Source organism: Haliaeetus leucocephalus, unplaced genomic scaffold, assembly GCF_000737465.1.
Source record: "Haliaeetus leucocephalus isolate CR32 unplaced genomic scaffold, Haliaeetus_leucocephalus-4.0 Scaffold866, whole genome shotgun sequence".
Lineage (NCBI taxonomy): Eukaryota > Metazoa > Chordata > Aves > Accipitriformes > Accipitridae > Haliaeetus > Haliaeetus leucocephalus.
This window is the reverse complement of record NW_010973302.1, coordinates 5,013,584-5,035,526: the sequence shown is the minus strand read 5'-3', so window position 1 is coordinate 5,035,526 and position 21,943 is coordinate 5,013,584. Positions and strand designations below refer to the sequence as shown.

Genomic DNA, 21,943 nt, shown 5'->3' with positions numbered 1-21,943 from the left:
TGAATTTAGCAAATAATGTTATCTTTTCCTTCCCCCAAGGAATAGAAAAAAATTCAGAAACAACTTGAAAAAGTGTTTAGGCTTTTCCAAGGGCAAAAAAAATTTTAATTTTTAAAACTGCCCAAGAGTAAATGAGGCGAATGTAAAAAGGTTTAAAAAAAAAATCTAGCAAAAGGAAGTAATTAATCCTTATTCAAGAACAATCTTTTGGTGAACTAAAAATGTATGTAATGTGTTAGGTTTCGCTTTTTGCTGGGGGAGGGGAGAACACTGGGATGGCTTACAGGATTTTTGGTTTTGTTTTCCTATGAAAACTGCTAAAGCTTTTGCATAAAACAGCTTAACTTGCCTCTGAAATGCTCTCTGCATTCTTCGTGAGTGGGTAGTGGCCATAAAGCTCACCAGCCTCAGGAAGGTTTCACCCAGCCTCTTTCCCACAGGTTCTCAGCTCTAGCAACAGGCTTAATTGTCACTTTGTTCTCTCCCCTTGTCATGCCTTGTATCAGCCCACAGACACAGTGTCATGGGCATAATCAGATTCTCAAAGCTGCATTATGTCAAGAGACAGTATGAAGCGAAGCCCCAGCAGCAACACCACTGTCTGCACTGGTAGGCTTCCTGCAGAACACTTCTGCAAAATCTGTCTGTCCTTCCAGCTGTCCCCCGCAGCGCATGGCCCCACATACCCAGCTGCACAGCCTCACAGTGCAGAGGTTGGTGGAGAGACAGAGACTTCCAGCAGGCACGGCACGGTACCTGAGCTGTGACTGCCAGATGTCCAACTCCACCATGCTGTCACCTCTCGGTGAAATTATGGTATTTATAGGGGGCCTGACGCTAAGTCAAGAGCAGGTCTTTCATCAGCTTCAGGGCTCCTATGTTGCTCTGATACAGTCCTCTTTAGGGTAGAAGGTGAGTTATGGGAGGCTGCGTGCTGATTGTCTTGTGCGCTGCTCTGTTTGCTTTTTCTGTGTGATATAGTGCTTCTGTGCCATGGCTGATGGGCTTATGATCGCAGCAAAACCAGACTCTCTTGGAAATATCTGACACAGCTCTTCCTAAAGTTGCCACATTTCTATCTTTCAGGTCCATGATTTGTCATCTTTCTGTGGATCTGCTCTCCTTCGTAAGTGGGGAATGACCCATCTCCTCCTCCTTAAGCTACCTCAACAGCACCTGGGGTATGTTCAGGACAGCCACAACACCCTGCAGGAGCTGATCGGAAGGCACCGCTGCCACCTCCTGCCTCTTCTCTTCCTGCCACTTGGCTTGGCATTGTCCCTGGGGCTCTGGTGCTGGCAATGCTCGGGGTTTAGACCCCTTTGCTGCTTCCTCTTGCCCTGCAGGTGGTTGATGTCCTCCCATCAGTATTGGCTTCAGAAAGGCCAAGGGCAGTGACTGCCAGGGTGGGACCCAAATGCTCCTGCCACCAGCCTTGCCTCCACTTTGCCTCCTGGTGCCCACAGGCTGCTCCCCAGGCAGCAGTCGGGGTGGGGGCGAGGGCAGGTATTTTGGGGACCATAGTAGTTTTCAGCAGTACTCTGTGCCCCCCATCATCCAGCAGCAGCAACTGGTGTGCCAGTGCTCTCCTTTGTGCCCCCTCAGCTCCCACCTTTCCTGTGGCAGCTCACCTGCCCTGCAGCTCAACTGGGAAGGCAATGCCGAGCTCTGCCGGTGCAGCCTGCCAGCCTGGAGCTGCCTCTGCCCCGTCCCCAGGGCTGCGGCTCATGGCGAGACATGACCACATCTGCCCAAAGCACTCACGCGGATGGAGCTCCAGAGAGTGCCTGCCGCCGCGTCTGACTCTGCAGAGCAAACACTGAATGAAACACCAGTCATTTATTTGAGTGCACGCTCAGATTACCAGTTTTTTATTAATCACAGTAGTGATATTAATACCTGACGAATCTCCTGTGAAGCAGGAAAATAAACTGTCTTCGGGGTTTGTAGTAAGCATTACTAATAAAGGTTAATGCTTCTTGGGTGCTTTGGCCATGCATGCGGGCTTTGATGTCCTGATGTCTTCTTTGTAACAGGGCTGTGGTGCATCTGCTGTGAGATGTTTGCTGTCATCTGCCCCAGATCCCAGGGGTAACTCTGTACGGGTGCAAGGAAACAGACTTGACCTATGGTTAAATCAAGAGCTCTGCTTCTGCCTTCTTGACCTGTGGTCGGTTCACTTTTAGCACAGCTGAATCTAACGTCTTTAAAAAAATGTCCTGGCCTAAGTGAAACTGCTGCTGGAAGGGTCTGGGAGCTCTCATAAAGCCAGCTCCCTCAGCCTTAACTCAGGTGAGGTGAACACAGAAAGGCAGGGGTGAAGATGATGAGGGAGAGCAGGAAGACCTTAAAAACCTCTGTCTGCTTCCAGATTGAGGTATGACTCTGTTCTGAGAGCCACAGCTGTCACTTCTATGCCTTCCCAATGCATTTTATTTCCTAAGTAGTTCTGATTTTTTTTTCCCCCAAAGTTTATCTGCAGCTCTTAATTTCTTGTCACCTCAGTGTCTTGAACTATTTGTGACTTTTCCACAATCTCTTCTCTCTTCTGTAACTCTATTACCTGGGATGATCAGCAGCGTTGCAGCAGCAGCTGACCTGGCTGATAATGATATTTGTTAACTATTTGCTATTTGCTTAACCTGCATTGAAGAACTGAGGCTATAACAGTGCCTAGGAAAACAAAAAAGAAATTATATATGTGATAGCACTTGAAGGCCTCAATCATAGCACCATACAAGACAATCTGGCCCTGGTCACTGAGTTCAATGGAGACGAATTTGGCCTCTGGCCGTAGAATCTGCTATTTGATGCTTATGCCTTGACTTTTATGAGCATTTGGAAAGTGCTTGATGTTACATGAGTGGAGCACATCATGTGTGGGAAACATCTCAGTGAGGTAAACCATCTGGAGCAATGCTGGTGCTGCTTGATGAAGAGACATTTCTCTGCATATAAAGGGCTCTGCTCATTTTGCTAACAGCAACAGTATGTAAATGTAATGACCGAGTGATATTTTGAAACAGTAGCTCCTCCAATTACAGCCTGATTGCATTCATCAGGGACTGCTCTGCATTTTAACTGCGAAAGTGACAGTCACTTAGACCAGGAAATATTGTTGTACTTGACCTTCAATATTAATCTGGCACACAGAGCTATGGCAATGTTAGCCAAGTGGTGGACGGGCTTAGAGAGAGCAATACTTAAAATGCAGCACATCCACATCCCCACCATCATATTAGAATCATTGAATACAAAATAGCAGAATTTGAGAATATAAAATAAATGGACTGCATAAAGGCTTCTGCCAAATCACATTAGGGGACATATCTGTGAAGGGTACAATGCTCAGACTATTTTGCTAATAGTCACATTACTGCTCCAAATACATTTTTTCCTTCCAAGTAGAAACCTGGGGGTCAGAGAAGAAAACTGTAGTGCCTCCAGTTGATTTTCCAGATGAATCTGGGTCATTGCCAATTCTGTGCTTTCCCAGGTCTTTTCAAAACACCCTATAGCAGCAGAGGAGAGCACGGTCCTTCAGCATGCAGCTCTGCTCTCATCCCTGGCTGGCATTGGTCCTCCTGGACGATGTTTTCAGTGGAGATGGGGATCTCCGCACATGTCATGGTCTGCCAACCCCAACAATTGCACTGACGGGCAGGTTGCAGCCCCCTGCGTCGAGGTGGCACAGGGTCACCTTGCTCGATGGCAGTCCTCTGCGCCGATGAGGGCATCGCCTGAGCCCCCGCTGGGCAGTGCCGCAGGCAGCCCGGGCAAAGTGCCAGCTCGGACTTTGCACGGGGTGGCATTTCGCCCACAGTGAACGCGCAGTCTGCGCGCGGTCCCTGTGGGGCTTGCTGGAGGGCTTGCCATGTCCTGGCATCTTCTGCAGTGCAGGGCTGTCCTGGGAGGACAAGGTCGCCCAGTCCCATTGGCAGCCCATGCAGTCCTCTCCTCACCGCTGAGCCGTACTGCGAGGTGTCTCGCGGCAATGCCCTCAGATGGACCATTTGGTCCCCAGGGAGGAGAGCTGTCTTTTTTCCAGCAATGAGAGAAATAACATTGAAACCAGTTTTTGTACAGTCACTGTTGAGGAGAAAATAATTTTTTTTTTCACAGGGGAGAAGTGCTCAGGAGGAGACAAGAAGTGTCCCTTCTTTCATGCTCCTTCTGCATCCACCTCTGGCTACAGAAACCAGTTTGTATGCGAAGCCCAGGGATGTAGGTCGGGTATGCTTGTGCCGTCTATGTTTGCCGTGTTCTGTACTTATTTCTCTTTTCACTCCATTACCCACCCTTTGTCCTTCCAGGAGCCTAGACAGATAACCTTTTAGTAATAATCTGAAATTCAAATACAAAGAACTGACTCCTGAACTGCCCTAATATTTGAGAAAGGTTTTAAAATAAAATAGGTTTTTCTGTGTCCCATTAGTGGCCCGGCGGCTGTGTGTGTATGCTAGGTGTACTGAGAAAGGTAATATTAACAGAATGAAAAGGTCAGAGTTATATAAAAATCCTTTTAAAACTAAATAGGCCTGCCATACTGAATTCCCCACAGATACACAGAGGTTAAGAACTGAGAACATTTGGGCCTTTGGCAGGTCAAGTTGTGCATCTGTAAATGCCCTCCAGAAATAAAAAACCCAGACAAGTCTAGAAGTACAGCGATTGTGGTCAGCCAGATTTAACTTCTGCTGTACCTACTCTGCAAGAAGGCTGGCTGGCCAAGACAAGGCGAAATACCTCCCTGAGCAAGTCAAGACCAGCCCCAGGATTACCAGGGGGTACCACGGAGGCAAGTACCAAGGGGCACCATGCAGGGGTAGGCAATATGTACATGCATCATGACCAATAACCCCATAAACAAAGGAGGCAGATATACATGGGAGTCATTAAAGGGGCCATGCACTGGACAACACATATGCATTCATTTAATTAGACATATTTCTAGCTGAGTTTAGAGGTACAGCAAGGTGCATAGCCCCCATGTATACTGTTATCCGGGGACGGGACGGGACATGAAGGATTGGGGCTGCAGACACCCCTGTGGCATGCTAGACCGAAACTGTGGATGCGAGGCTGAGAACCCATACTGCATGGGAGAGGCACAAATGGGACTGGTGAGGTCTGGTGTTGCACCACAAGCATGGCTATGAGGTGGAGAGAGGACAGACAGCCCAGGAACGCAGGGGCAGGCACGGCCGTTGGGCCAGGGCCATAGGGGCTGCAGAGGATATCACAATGGGAAGATGACTTGCAGATCTCAGCTTGCAAGAAAAAGCTGCAGCTTGGATAAGAATCTAAAGCTACCCTGCCCAGATCAGACCAAAGGTTTGTCGAGCTCAAGCCCTGTCTCTGACTAAGCCAAAACCAGCGGCTGCCTGGAAGAGGCTTTAAGAACAGGGACTTCCCAAGCCAGAGAAGCTGGTTTTGTCTTTAAAGAGCCCTGAGTGGGTCTTTCTTCCATGAATTTGTCTAATTACTTTTTGATTCACGTAAGCTTTTAGGATCTGTAACATCCTGATGCAGAGAGTTCCCCATCTTAACTACATGTTTGATGAAGAAGCACTTCTGAACACTCCATCTCATTTGGATGCTCCCATTTCTCATGCAGGGAGCAGTCATTCCCTGTTCATCATCACCACGGCTTTAATAACCTCTGGCATATCTGTTTGGGCCATCTCTTACTTAGGCTGGTGAGCCATACCCCATTTTGACAGCCCCTGTGCAGAAGTCCTTCCAGTATCCATCCTTCCTTGTGCCTATCCCAGGTTTGCTCTGTCTTTTGAGGTGCGGGTGGGGAATTCAAACTGCATAAGGTATTCCCTATGCAGGTGTTAATGGATTTATTTAGTAGTATAACTATGTTTTCTATTTGGTTTTGTATTCCTGTCTTATGAATCTATTTGCTTTTTTAATCACTACTATGTGCCAGGCTGACAACTTCATAGCACTTGCAATTGCTACTCCAAGCCTTCTTTCCTGATTAGCAAGGGCTGATTCAGGGTCTGTCATTTGGTATGTAAACTCAGTCTCGTTTTTTTTCACTTCTGAATTGTGTCGCATTTTTCTACGTTGACTCTCCTCTGCCATTTTCCCACCTTTTTCAGTACTGCAATGACCTTTTGGAGTGCTTTGCAATAATTTTTCATTTTTCCTACCCTGCATAGCTTAGCGTTGTCAGTAACCTTGTGACCTGTGACTCCCTTTTTCAGACTGTTTGTGAACAGTACAGCCTTCAACCCAGACACCTCTGGGGATTAATTCAAGACTACCCTCCACTGAATAGAAGTATCACCACTTCAAGATGTATGCATACAGCCCCCCCCTTGTCACTGAAGCCCTTTGGTCTCTTATTCTTTTATTCTTATGACTAAATCAAGTCCTATTTCAGTTGAATGACAAAGCAGTGCCAACAGCCCAACCAAAACTCATTTGAGAACCTGTAGCTAAATTACACTTTATGACACTGTTATGTGTGAGGGTGAAAAGCAGGTTTCCACCTGCATGAAAGTCACCTTAGGCTAGTTGCATTAAATTAGTAGACTAGTTTCCCCCCACGTGGTAACTGCTCCCAGATCCTATCTCTCTCAAGATTGTGTTATTCCAGGTGCTTGCAATGTGAACAAAGAAAGAAACCCTGCAGGGCAGACATGAGGTTAATCTGGTTTCTTGCACAGGTATTGCTCTATCAAAATAAGAGATGGAGGAATCCTTCCAAAATGTTTGCATTTCCTATAAATACATTTCTTACCCTTGGTGAAACCTCAACATTCGTAATTTTCTGTGGCACTGAGTTTCACCATTTAACCGTGTGACAGAGTTAAACAATACGGCTTTTATTACTTTTGAAAGTTCTGCTCCTTGTGGGGCATGGTTCCCCTTGTCACATCCTGACCAGTCCTCTGCACCATCCACCGCAGCAGTGCTTCAGCCCCTTCCTTCTGACCGCCCTTTCCCCTGGGCTGCAGCCTTCCCCATTGCTGCCCACACGTCATCGCCTCCGGGCACCGTCCGCACGCCAGCACGTCCACGGCGCCATGCAGCGCAGAGTCCCGCTGGCGGCCAGGGCTCGCACTGGCACAGGGCACGCCGTGGGGCCTGGGCGCTTGTCCGGGCGCCAGCCGGCTGCGCCGGCCACGTGCAGGTCCCCTGGGGTCCCTTGGTCGGGCTCAGAAGGACGGGTGCACCGCGCTTGCCTCTTCGCCAAGCCCCAGGGCCTGCTGCGCCGGCTTGCTTTCCCCATAGCAGAGCGTGTCGCTTCCTTTGGGGTTGATTGCACGGAACGAGGCAGCTCTGGCTGACCCGGTGTCCCACTTCCCCGTGCTCATTGTTCCTTCCCACCGTTCTCACAGCCTTTCTCAAGGGTATTTGTGTTGCCGGCAAATTGAACGTTTTTGGAGTGGCTCAGTGCGGCCCCGCGCACAAAGCGAAGGGCCGGCTCCATGCTGCCTCGCTGGGCTATTGTAAACTCCCATGCTGTCATTTGCTGTTACTTCCCCACTGATAAGTGACTGCGTGTCCCCATGAAGATGCATTCAAAACCTTCCCGTGTGGTTTGTGTTTGTGTTTTTTTTCCACACGTACTACAGCCTCACTGACTTGTTTCCCTGCCGTTTCCCAAAGACCCCACGTATGCACAGCCCTAAGGACAACCAGAGCTGGGCAGTGTGGCTGCCAGGCACTGCCCACATGCCCCGCTGCTCCGGGGGGAACCGGGCACCCACCCTAACACGGCAGCTGGCACCCGCTGCACCACGGCCAGCCCTTACAGACCTGTCAGGAAAATATCTGTACACTGTGAAATGCAACAGCTGAGGAGCGCTCACCCACTGTGGAGAGCTTTGTTTTTAAACACTAAAGCACACTTCGGTTGGCTAAGGGAGTCTGAGGGGGGAACATGTTTGACCATGTAGCACCGCCAGGGTTAACCAATATTAGCAGATGAAAAATTAGTTTTATTTAGGCTGTGCTGGCAGGTGGGTCCGAGCCTTGTCATGCAGGGGCTGCACTGATGGCTGCCTCCGGGCCAGGGCAGGCGTGGGCTGTTGCCCTCCTGCTGGGTCCCGCTGTGGAACTGAGGAGCACAGCTCCAGCCAAATAGTCACTACGTTCCCAAATGGGTGGTTGCAGTCCTGGTCAGGCAGTTTCTCTGTAGCTGGATACTTGGGAAGAGGTCGCAGTGAGCTGCCTACCTTGCTGAAGAGCAGAAGGGCTGCAATGGGAAGGCACACAACAGGAGGAGATATATATATATACCCCCCCCCCCCCCCATCAGGCACTGTCTCCACGGAGGTCAGAAATCCCTGCCTTTATACAGGGTGACTAGTTGAAGCAGCCACACCTTAACCCCAGACCTGACACTAATGCTTTCTTCTGCTTGCCTAAATGCTCCCTGAAGTCTGAATTAGTATTTCTTTTCTAATCCGCTTGCTAGAGTTGATGTGCAATGTTAGTACCTGTGTGTTCAACCAAAAGAGTGGCTGAAAAACAGTGGAGGCTAAATGATCCCTTCCTACCTCACTGAGAGGTTTTAGGAGGTTTAATCCATTATTTTAAATCCTCAGAGGAAAGAAGGTGTAGAAAAAAGGAGTATTAATGTCATCATTGCAACTGCCTGTCACTGTCACAACATTAATTAAAAGCAAACAATTCAAATGTCAGATCTCACATAAAAATAGTTTAAATATTTTCTTTATAGTTTACAAGAGGAGATAATTCTGCTAGGCATGCACACTGAGATTTTTGCCTTTTCACTGGTGTATCATATTGCTTTACAATGTGCTGTTCATGATCTGGTCTTCAGGAAATCATCTTCTTGTGAGGAAGACCTGGCAGACTTGTAGCTCCACGTACACGGTGGAGGCTGGAGGATGCCCTGTCTGCCAGGATGCCTGGGTATTTGCAATGGCAGAGGAGGCTCAGTGCCTTGGAATTGGGAGGCTGCCAACAGCGGGTGGCCACTGCCTCGGTGTTGGCCTCCCCGGGTCTCCCCGCTCTGTTTGCTCGCTGCTTAGGCCTGTCTGGGTTCCGTGCCAGAGCCTGGCTGCAGCCGGGGCTGGTGGTTCGGGTTTGCTTGTTGCAGAGGACCAGGTATAACGAGCTGCCCTTGATGGAGGTCTTGCTGCATGCTGTGAAGGAGATCTGCCTTCCTATCGCTCCTGTCCTTCCTCCCATTCCCACATTTTGGGAGCCTCTCCAGAGAATTCATAATTTAGGGCTTGTGTCCTGCTCTCGAGGGGAACACCCTGAACTCACAGCAAACATACACTGAGCTGAAGTTGCTTTAATTTGAACAGCAGCTGCGAATGTCATTGCTCAGGCTGTGCCCCAGCAGAAGCCTTGGAAGCCAGTCTGTGATTTTAAGGTTATGGCTACTCCCTTTCCAGCCTGCACAACCAAACAGCCGGGATGGAAAAGGAGGAGAGGCCACAGATTAATTTCTTTTTGTTACCTTTACCGTCGCTCTCCAGCAGCTCTCCGTGGGTTGTGTGCTGTAGCTGTGCCCAGCTGCTTGCTGTGGGTTCTTTGGTACACAAACACACAGAAAACTTCTCTTACACTTTTGCTTCTCTGTGCCATCCTTGCTGGCTATATTGCACCATGTTGTCTCTTAAAATCCCTTCTGCTTGAAACACATGCCCTGCGGCAAGGGTGGTGGCATTACCCCCTGCTCAGCAGCGAGACTCTGCTCAGCCTCTCCTCCAGCAAAGTGAAACCTTCACTGAACCAGCTGCTGGATACAGAGAGGACGGGCGACTAGCCACCCTCCAAGTAAAAAATTAGTTCATTAATAAGGCACTAGTCCAACATGCCTGTGTTGTTTTTGGGGCCGCTACCTGCTTTTTGCTTTTCTATCCGATAAGCACACGTGTGCCCTCAGAGCTGGGTGGGCAGGGAGAGACCAGCGCACTTAGGACAACAACAAACTTGCACCAAGGGTGTTTGAGCAGCAAAGGAGCCATCGTTTCTGAAAGGATCAGCCAAATAAAACATGAAACTTTCTTTGCCCAAGATCAAGTAAAATAACAATAAACAAACAGGTTGGTCATTACCAGGAAATCTCTGCTTGGACGAGACCAACTTCCAAGCAGAAGAATCTCAAAAGGGAACCAGCAGAAGCATCGCTCCTGGAGTAACGCTTGGACACTGGAGATCTCCCCTGGAAAGAAGAGGAGGTACCCAACAGGCATTTTCCATTACTAATATCTAGGAACCTTGAATCACTTGGAAGATACAGAAGCCCCAGTGTCTAGAAGAGCTGGAGAACTAGGCAAGAAATACTATGTGAGAAACATTATGGTATTAATTGTCCCACTAAATCTCCCCTCCCCGCCAGGTCAGGTATTTGGAAAAAGCCATGGTCCTCAGAAGAGCTCCTTCCCCCTTCACCTATTTGAGTGGATTTCTGCCTACGAAAAGGAACCATTTACCTGGAGGAAAAGTTACACTTTCCTGCCATACCCAAGTGTGTATAAGCTCCAGCACAGAAACGCATCTACAGATCATGGGGCAGTTGAAGACCCACTATCTCTTAAATCTTTGAAGAGATTACTAGAAGGAGAGTTAAATCGATCTTCTGATTAAAACTGAATACTGCTCAGTAGCTGAGCTCCACTCAGTGGCTGTGGCAAAATGAACTCCCGTGGAGTCACGGGGGCAAAGGCAGTGTGGGAGCTTGCACTGCCCACGTCTGACCTGGGAAGCGGTCTGTGACCACGGAGCGATTTCACATCGTGCCCAACTGCTTTCAGATGACTTGTCAGTAACTTCTGGTGTTTTACCTCTTGGCGGCACCAACAATGACATAAGTTACTGGTTTGCAGCATCCCTTGCAGGTACAAGACGGTGAAAATGGAAAATAAACAAAAGTATTAATAATGGCTGTGAAAATTTAACTTTTATTATCTGTTCACTGTATACAAAACACCATTCTGCATAGTGATAACTCATTTGTTGTACAGTTGACAGTGCACATCAACAAACAAGTGTTCAAGAGGTATACACTTAATGGAAAGGGCAGTGATGGCCAGTGTACATTACACACTAAGATCCTGCGACGCCAGCTGTATGTTTTAGGATGGAGAAGTACCTCATAACCACTCAATATGTGAGTAATATAAATGGGATAACAAGTATTTACCAATGAAACAAATTAAGAATGAGGATGAAGAGAGAGCGCAGAACTAATGTATCCGATACACAATGTCCAGAGTGATTAAGAAGTTTTACAGAGGTGGCTGAGAAGGATCCGTATTTTTTCAAACACTTCAATTTTTCAAACTGTTAAAATTTAATGATAAATAACAGAATCTCACAAATCTTTAGGGGCAAATTGCTCCACATTTATTTACATATGACATGTGTTTAATACAGTTGTAATGGACATAGTGTATAGTAACATCTGACAGCAGCAAGACTTTTAAGGAACCAAACAATTACTACTTTATATCATGCAGCTATCTATATATACACAATTTGTTTTAAAAAAAAGTACAAAAATTTTTTTTTAGGGATACATACAAGGTATAAAATGCAAAAACAAACCAAAAATATAACTCTCACAGAGAACTATATATGAAAGGGACAGTATGGTACCTTTTTGTACTTTGTGAAAGCGTAACTAGTGATATTAGATACATGTTTGAAATGGCTGAACTAGCTTCATATGGTCTGTGCTAAAGCTGAAAGCCCCAATTATACTTACATAGGCTGGTGTGTTAGCTTCTTGACAGTTGTGGTTGTATGTGACACTGAGCACCAGAACATTTGGCATTAGCATACAGAGCTGGGAAATACCAAGCCCTGTAGCAAGGGTTAACTATTTTCTTTCAATAACCAGAAATAAAGGAAAATACATAATGCTGTGTACTCGCTTCTATATAATGTTTAATAAATTACATGACAAAAAACATCATCATTATAAACCTATTCCTCTAATTACATCTTATTTGTTAAATCCAGAGCAGCCCAGCCCTTTTGTAACAATTTGAGCTTTGATCACAAGCACCTGATGGCCTAAAAAATCACTTCATGATACAGAGTTGTGCAATTATACTTTTCAAAAGTACTTTATCATTCTAGGGGGTCTGCACCTGTTCTGGTGTCGCCACCTAAAACCAGCACTGCATTTTTCATATGCAGTGGTACTTTTTTTCTTTTTTTTTTTTTTTAATATATATATTTTAAAGAGAAAGTTTAAAAGCTTCCTTAGACATTTAGAAGCACAAGTTCTTAGAATTTAAAATCTCCCCTTAGCTTGCTTCCCCTCCCCACTCCCCTCCAAGCACTGCCTTCTGATGCACTTCCATTAGCTAAACTTTCTTTCAGAAGCATTCAAATAAGAAACAGTTTAAGAGAACCTAAGGAACTGCCCCAGCATTCAGAACTCTGTTTTAAAGAAACTTACTAGAAAAAAACCAGAAACAAAACAGAAAAAACCAAATTTTCCACTAGATACCGATACAAACACATAACAAAGAGTATAAAAGTTATTAGTTTAAATATATACAAACTCTTTTCAACTCAAATACTGCTTCAATGGTTTTGAGGGTATAGACAATGAGGTGAAGGGGACACTTTTATGCAGAATATATTGCAACAGCCTGAACAGTACTGTTAACACTATTATACCTTGAACTTTCTGTAGCAAAAATGTCATTAGTATTCCAATGTGGAGAGAGATTTCTGCGTCCCAAATAATCTGATCACTTTTCAGCTGAACTCATTCTTTTTGACTTAATGAAGGCCATGCCATGTGTTCTCATGTGAGTGTTTAAGGCCGCTTCAGTTTCAAAAGTCTTTGCACACACTTTGCATCTTCTGTCTGATGCTGTACTGTCAGATGATTCATCTTCGTGATTGGGTTTATTTTCTTGCTGATTATCCTCCCCAGACCCGTTTTGTTTTGATACTGGCTGAGGCTCCTTCAGCTTATGTACAATGAAGAGATGTCTGGAGAGGGACACGTGAGATGTGTAGCACAGTCCACATTCCCTGCATTGGTATGAAGAGCCATCAGATTTATGCTGAGGAATATGTTCATGAAACTGGAGAAGATTTTCTGTTGTAAAGCCACAAACAGCACACTTGTGAACTTTAAAAACATTTATCTTTAGCTTCTTCAATGGCTGAGTGATTGCACCTCGTGGAGGCCTGAATTCCAGTACAGGTTCTTCCAATTTACGCTTTGGACTAGGAACCTAGAAAAAGCCATAAATGGTATATCATGTAAGCATAAGTATGCAGTTCTTTTCATAACTGTTTGTGACTTGCAAACTTCAAAAACTTTCCCTTGGTAGATTCCGGTACAACTTTGATAAATACAATATTTGAAATAATACAAGCAAATAAATGTTGTACTTGTTGGAAAACTAGGGGTTTTCTTTCTTATAACTCACATAGAAAATTTGTTTTGTCAGCTCTGATAGAGCTATAGTATCTAATCCACTGTATAAACTTGAATAAATTTTTGCCAGCGTAACTGCATCCAAGTACATACACCAATGAGACTTCAATCGCGTACAGACTGTAGAGTATCAGTCTAGGAACTTTTCAGCAGTACCTTCTGGAACTCCATTTTAATTACTTAATATTATTTCATGCCTGAAATTTGAGCTGACAGATATCTCCTGATTGTTAGTAACCAAACTGACGTATTGCCAAAGGCTGAATCAACATGCACAATTTTTAAAACTAATTAGACTGATAATTTTTTATATTCTCCTTGTTAGTCTTCTGACATGAATATTCCTCAAGAATCCTCTGCATCCTATGTAGCTCAGATATGCTCCATGATGTTTATGAAGACAATGTATATAGCTGCCATATTTCAACACTTAAATAAGATGACAATATGATGGATTGAAAGAGAGTAATGTAAAGGACTATAGTATAGTTTAAAAACCAGGTATGTTTGTGTCTCTACTGTCAGCTTTGGACATGCCATCACAGGGGAAATTCTTTATCATATACAGTCCAAAACACTTAAAAAATGTTAATCTCTGCATGTAACAAGTCTTTGGACAGTGCGGTCATCTTACTTGCACTTTCTGCATAACACTCATCATCAATAGAAGAATAGAATAGAATATTTCAGTTGGAAGGGACTTACAACGATCACCTAGTCCAACTGCCTGACTCCTTCAGGGCTGACCAAAAGTTAAAACTTACTATTAAGGGCATTGTCCAAATGCCTCGTAAACACTGACAGGCTTGGGGCATCAACCACCTCTTTAGGAAGTCTGTTCCAGGGTCTGACCACCCTCTCGGTGAAGAAATGCTTCCTAATGTCCAGTCTGAACCTCCCCTGATGCAGCTTCGAGCCATTCCCAGGTGTCCTGTCCCTGGATCCCAGGGAGAAGAGCTCAGCACCTCCGTCTCCACATCCCCTCCTCGGGAAGCTGCAGAGAGCAATGAGGTTGCTCCTCAGCCTCCCTTCTCTCCAAACTAGACAAACCCAGAGCGCTCAGCCCCTCCTCACAGGACATGCCTTCCAGTCTTGTCACCAGCTTTGTTGCCCTCCTCTGGACGCATTCAAGGGCCTTCACATCCCTTTTAAAATTGTAGGGTGCAGCACTGCACACAGTACTCGAAGGTGAGGCCACACCAATGCTAAATCCAGTGGGAGATACTGCTGTATTTCAATCATTAGATTGAAAGCAGTTTCACTGTAAAATTTGTATCAGATAAGCTCAAGGCTGGGTATTTGGAAGGTCACATTGCTTCTACATAAGCTGTAGCTTTTCTACAGCTATGAGAGGACTTGGTTGCAGAGAATTTGAAAGGTGCTCTTAAAGCAAACCACTAAGGGTTAAGTCATATTCTCCATCATTCAGTGATAAAACCAAACAGAAGTCTTTCCAAAAACATGTTCTAGTTCAAGCATGACAGAATTTGTTGCAGGAACCTTTGAGACATATTTTGGGCTCTACTGCACAGAAGATCAGACTTTTATGGGATCAAAATATCTGCATCTATTTAAAGATCCTGAATGTATACCCACAAAAAATTCACTCTCAGTGACTGAATGCATCTTCTAAGTGATTACCTTTGTGTCTTCTTTTACCTCCCTTTCTTCCATATTGGTTGATTCAGTCATTTCTTTCACATCAGGGTCTTTAATGCCATGCATCAACTGAATATGTTTTTCCAACATCAACCTCTTGGTAAAAGTACGTCTTGAATCTGGGCAGTGCCTACATAAACACAAAGCAGACACGCGCAGATTCAAATGTCATGCTTAACAAAAGTCGTAGTATACTGAACAATATAAATAGGCCTAGTAAATAAATCCAGACTAGAGTACAATCTATTGAAGATAGCGACAATGTTTTTCCAATCAATTGCACAGGGAAGTATTATAAGAAAATTAGCATAATTACAAAATAACACTAGAAACGTTTGAGCAATTTATATTCAGAGCAAATGAGAAGTCCTCTGAAGATAGTATCCAAAATGGTATAAAGTGTGAGTCAGAATAAAACCTGGGAGCATCTGAGTCTCCTTCTTGGATCTCTGCTAACATCATCAAACTGTACATTCTATTAGACACTTTCCCAAGTTCTCCTTAATTTAAATTTCATAGGGAAAGCAGTCACCTTCCATGTAGGATGAATGCTAGCTTCAAATGACACTTAATTCTGCATTCAAATCTAAATACTGATCTGCTTGGAACTAGTAATTCCTTCTCAGCTCCCTTTCCAACCTCAAAATAAGGAGCACTTGTCTTTCACAATCCCACACAGAACCAGCTAAACCTCTCATGTGGTTTTGGGAAGTGTATTTCTCCTGAGCTCCAATGTTGTAATATACTGTACAGGTGTCTGGAAGAGGGATGGCCAAAGAAGAACTGCAGGGGAGAAGTTAAACTGTATTACTCTTTCTGAGTGTCCCTCCTAAGGTTTTAACTTTTTAAATGCTGTTGCTTTTAACTTTATTAAAAAAAAAAAAGAAAAAAACCCCAGTACTGTAGGCATTCTGAAATGAAAACTGAGAACCACAATAAACTTTCTGCTCAAAGGGCATACAAAACACAGACACTTGCTACTCGTAATATACCAAGAGAAATAGTGTCTAGGCTAGCCAGCTCATGCAGGTTGTGTCAGGCAACCACAGTGCAGAGACAGGAGGTTATAAAGCACTTTGTTGGAAAGCTATGCTATGCACAGCAGTCTCAAGTTTCCACACCACTGTGCTTTGTGCTTTCCATAACAAAGCAGAGATCATACTGTGGCAGAGAAGGGACTGGTAAGATCTCAGCCACAGAGAACGGCTGCTGCTTGCACCTTCCTTTTCAGAACTTCAAGCTTGGTCCCGCAGCATGCAAATACATACAAAATTATGAATGAAGAGATATAACAGAAAGTTTGTATTATATATCTTATCTGGCTGACATGGATTTTTCTATTAAATTATGTATCATCTCTCCAGCCACTTAAACATCACTAAGGATTTTAGACATTACGCACTGTTTTATGTATGAGAAAAATAATACTACTGGCTTTTGTAGATTAGAAGAATGGGCTGTATATTTGAGAGACTATTGAAAACCAAGTTCACCACTATAGAACTACCAGCCATGCAAACTCTCAGCTCAGTAAAGTTTCAGATTTGCTTGCCAAAGCCTCTGAAAGACAGCAGACTTTATATACATGCATTCTCAGTAGCTTGCTATGTCTTATGCATGTTGGATACATAGACAGGCCAAACTAGGGTATCTAAATACCTGGTTCACTTGAATGAATGGGACACTGCCTTTTATACAATCAAGAGAAGACATTCAACTAACAAAGTTTTTTCTTGGTTCATACTCTGTTTCTAAATAAATAGAAGTAGAACTTACGAGCATGTATAAACCTTCCTAATGCCTTTGTGCTTGATACGATTATGACGACATAAACTATGGGATGAACTGAAAGATTTGTCACATTGTCGACACGGATGTTTCTTCATTTGCTTTATAAAAAGAAGAAAAATAAATTAATTTAAAAAGCTCAATAGAAGTAGTCCATGTGTCGAACCTTTTGATAATAGGAAAGAAACATCACTTACCAGTGTCTGGAACTGTATCTTCAAGTACACACCACTCCTACAGCAACACTGCAGAAGTCAGAGGACCTGGACCTCTTTCAAAGCAGCGTGGCTAGCATGAGTTACGCACATATCTATCACCAGTTGTAAACCGGTGTCACAGACTGTGGATGAAGTGGATTTCTTCCACCAAAGAAGCAAGGAAGATCAGTGGATTACTTCTGGATCAGCAAAGGCAGGACGGTGAGAGATTTGCTTTCACTATAAAGTAACATTTCCTTTCCCATCACCAAACTACATCTGCAGTTGCTGACTGAGAGTTTATGTCATGTACAAGGAGGAGTGAAGAGCACATAATAAGGACCAAAGCAAAACGTCATGGACACTGACACACTAAGAGGGCTCAGAAAAATCATGAAGAAATAAGAGGTATGGTCTGATGCCAACTTGAGGGACACCTCTTTGGGGAATTCTGTGGGTTTTATATTACAGTTTGTTAAGAGGAAGGAGAAAGAAAAGGAAGGAAGCTGAAAAGGATGGAGTTATCTCCATTTATGTCATTCTAGCTGAACATGGCCACAGGAGCTCTAGTATCTGATGAAATAACATCTCCAAAACTGCAGACTATACAAGCCCCAAGAACGAATGACACGGTCCTGTCCCTTAAATTCCATCAGTCCTAGAACTCAATTCAAACGGCATGTCTTATCAACCAGAGTAGCTGCAGTAAGGAAATGGAAACGTCACCTATCAGATTTCCTGCTTCCTTTCACAGGTTACTAGATTGTTTGTATCTGTAATTTTTGTTGTATTGGCAGTAACAAGGAAATCAAAACAACATCTTCAAAATTAAATCCAAACACTGATCAAACAAATCTAATTGAAAACCTTTCCAGACTACTATTTCAGTTTACTTTTCAACAATCCAGCCAGGGCCAGGATACCACGCTTAACATTCAATGTAACGATTCCTGCCAGAATCAAGGTGTTCTGGGTCTGAAGAAGAAATGGATTTTATTGGAACCTCCCAAAAGAAATCTGGATCGCATGGACCCAGATTTCAAGTGTTCCAGTCTGAGGGAGGGCTCATGCCTGCTAGTCAGGTAAAAGTGAAGCAACAGACAGTCTCATACCATCAGACAAGTATCTAGAAAGAAAATCATGTTCTTTGGATTGCTTTTTCCTGCTCTAGCAGTGATCATAGTTTTCCTTCACAGTGTCAATAACGTTCTCTTTCCTGCACTTATAGGGAAACTGGAAAAAAAATAATCATATTTTATTCTAGTATTCCAACTAATGCCACCGGGTGAAACACTTGGATCAATGCTTGAACTTGGACTCTTCTTGACTCTTCTGGAGAATCCACCCAAGATCTGTCCCTATGTTCCAAAACACTCAATAGCAAAGGTTTTGTTAATGTAAGAATGTAAAGGGTTTGGCTCACTTATTCTTACCCTCTGAGGAAGTCACAAATTCCTAAACAATGGAAATGCACAATAATCCACATGGACATTTTAATATGACGAGTCATTCTCTGGTGCCTAATATTAATTAATAATAATTAAAAAAAGAATTCTCAATCCTAAATACTAGTGGGCTTAAGTCATACAGAAATGCTTAAGGAACTGAAAAACATCCATCTTATATTGTGCTCTAAGTGCTGAACTTTATGTTGATGTTCATATTCTCCCTAATGGCTACATTGTTCAGGAACAGCTACAGACAAGCCAGTGGAGATCTGTAGAGGTGATGTCATTACTGAAAATTATCATTTACTGCAAAGTTTGGAGTGAGCAGTGGAAAGTTTGTAGATGGGAAAAAGTGATGTCTGGAATGACTAAAGGAGTAACAGGTGTTACAATGAGAGGAGAGACCTTTTGCTATCAAGACCAAAATCACATGGAGTGTGACAGAAGGAAAGCGGTTCTGAAAGGTTGTTCATGCAAATGTGAAGCAGCCCATTAGGAAACATGGTATGGTAATTTTATTGGGGCTAGCCAACATAAAGCTGTTAGAGGCACAGTACTGTTCAATGTAACTTCCTTTTCATGTTTAAAGGCCAATTAAAATAAAAGGAAACCAACATATTTCACTCTTAAATTGTTAAAGGTAAAAACTTGACAGTGTGTACACATAGTGCATACTCATTAAAGCTAATCCATCAATCAATACATTTTGCAGTATGGTTTTGGAGTATGCTTATGACTGCAATGCTCTGGGAAGAATTTATAAAATAAAATAAAATGTGAAGTCACATTAGGACTTCTATCACGAAACAGCCCTGCACCATGCTGTACAAACATGTACAAAAGCTCAACCAAGGTGGCCCATGTATCTTTGCTGAGGCCACTGCACAGTGTAGATGCATCAAGCACTTAGTCAGAAAAGCAGCAGGACTGTGCTCAGCAGGACCCAGTCCCTCTCAGAGCACGAGGGGCACTGCCTGGGGTAACCATCCATGACACCACACTCATTCTAAATTTGTTGGGAAGATTCCACATAGAGACCCAAATAGGATTTGGGATGCATCAGTTTCTGCAATGGCAGCCAAAACCAAAAGAACTAAAAAATTAGTTCTGTAATCAGGTGCAGCAGGACCTGTTGTACAGCATCTTGTCTTTACAGAAAGAAAGAGGATGTTCAATTAGATGCACAGCAAGTCAGAATTGGTAAAGCAACTCCTGCTTAGAAAACATCTGTCCTTTCATAGAAACACAATTACACACAAGTCCTAGGAAGCTCAGCATATGTCTACCTGGCTGACTGCAGACATACATACATGATCCAGTTTCAAGCCAGGGGTTGTACAGACTTGTTAGAACCACCCTTTGTCTGGGGTAGTAACTGTTTTGTGTTTTGTTTTGTTTTTTTTTTTTTTTTAAACAGCACTTTTAAGGTCAGGCAGAGAGTCACACAAAGGTGGCTACAGATTTTCGTACCCTACAGCTGGCTCACCTTCATAGCTCAGGAAGAGGATACAGAAAATGTGAATCTGTCTATCTGCCTGCGTAGACATTTTCCAATAAGGTCTGGAAACTCAAGAATCTGTCCAAAGAGGATATACATGGCAATACCTCTCCTATTAATACCTCTGAATAATCCAGCCTGGGATCAGGTAAAAAGGGTTACAGCTCCAAACTTTCACTCTGATCCTGCAAAAGCAGCAATTAGAAATTTGAAATGGATTATCTTCAAATACCTTACATGACAATGGACTTTGTGAATAGCTCATGAATTCCTTAAAGTTTCTAACAAACATTCTGCATAGATAATTTTAGAGCATTTAACCCACACCTATCATTCTTAAAAAAAATAGACTTAAAGTAATTCCATTATTTATTAGACCCATATCACATACTTAGTTATCTTATGCTCATTTCTAGTCTCTCTACAATAAAATGTATCCATAAAAGTTTAGGTTTTGAATATAGTCATTTTGAAAGCTAACAATTAGTGAAATTTTTGAAAGGTCTGGAAGGAACGTAACAACTGGTCTTTATCATTCATTTCTGAAAGACATGTAGTTGTATCTCTATTCATTTTAATATATATATGCCTCCTGTGTCATTTAAGGAACAGCTTGAATAGGGATAAAAAATAGCACATAAATGTACACAGTGAAACAGGCCTTTAGGCCAGTATTTGAGTGCAACAATTACCTAGTATTTCATAATAAGGGCTGTTATTGAGGTAACATTGCACATTCTTATTAAACGTCAGAGATAGAAAGATACATATTTAAAGCTAATATTTAGAAAACATGATCAATGTGTTACTAACCTTATTTTACATGCCTTCTGCCACTTTGCTGCAGATGTGATCAGACTGGATATCATTCTTTAGTTCACTCTGACGTGACAGTTTCATAGGAAGGTTGTGTTGTTTTTAAGAATTGGATCAATATAAAATGCATCTGGTCTTTAACTTATTTCTGCTTGCCAGTAAAAATACTGATGAGTTAATACTTGGACAAACAGGTGAAACAGAGTGGACCAACAGTTTACATGCTGCTAAAGAGACTGATTTTGACAGAAAATTAAACTATGATTGTTTGAGTGTTACAGGATCAGAAACAAGTGTTTAGTGCATAGGCATGCCACAGGGACTGTAACACATTTTACAGAGTTTCTTTATAGACACTATCTAGCAGAAGTGTCAGGAATGTATCTGCTAGCCTTGAAACTGAAGCAATTAACAGTTCCTCAGGGACCTCAATGGACAGAAATGCAAAAATGGTCTTCTAAAGCAACTGGAGAAATCAAATGGAGACCACATGATCTCAGCTGTTTGTCTACTTTTCATGCCCTCCAGCTGTAAAAGGAGAACCAGGTAAAAGAAAATGTAGTTCTGTGAATCATAATCCTTTGGTTTTGTGTGTTTCGTTCCAAGGGGGACTGGCAATGTAGCTACAGGACTCTTCACAGCAAGAAGGCTGAAGGAATGGAGTGGGAGTTACTGAAGGCAAGGAGAAACATGGAAAGTCTCCTGTCAGTCAAGCTTGGGTGCTATTCGCTTGAAGTTGTCATAAGAAAATTAGAGATGACACTCAGTAGTCTGGCATTTTCCATTTTTCCATAAAATGTTTATAAACAGAATAAAATAATTTGCACAAGACCTTTAGAGATAAGCACTGTAATTTGAAGGGACACAGAAACCTCTGGAAATGTGCCATCGTTTATTATAGCATATTAGCATCCTGAAAACTACAGATTTTCACACTCAGGATGATTCTTCTCTACTTAAGACAAAATAAGTCTGTTACCCCTTCCAGTTCTGCTCTTTTTCTGCAGTGCAGCACAGTACATTAGTTTAATTCCCTGCTTCCCAGCTGAGGAGAGAATCAGACCATTTTCACTAGCACACAGCAAAGGACAGGACTGGATAGCACATGACTGCTGTTTGTCAGCAT

General features: G+C 43.3%; 1 protein-coding gene across 8 annotated transcripts in view; it reads right to left on the bottom strand.

The window, feature by feature from the left end:
* Positions 1–12,197: 12,197 nt before the first annotated feature.
* The window catches only part of ZNF532 (zinc finger protein 532), a 49,714-nt gene continuing 39,968 nt past the window's right edge, over positions 12,198–21,943 (bottom strand). For all 8 annotated transcript variants that reach the window (XM_010583061.1, XM_010583069.1, XM_010583062.1 and 5 more), the window contains 3 exons: positions 16,847–16,959; positions 15,053–15,200; positions 12,198–13,205 (listed from right to left, as the gene is read on the bottom strand). In XM_010583061.1, coding sequence (XP_010581363.1) covers positions 12,711–13,205; positions 15,053–15,200; positions 16,847–16,959 — 756 coding nt within the window. In that variant the 3' untranslated portion in view covers positions 12,198–12,710. The remainder of the gene's footprint in view (positions 13,206–15,052; positions 15,201–16,846; positions 16,960–21,943) is intronic.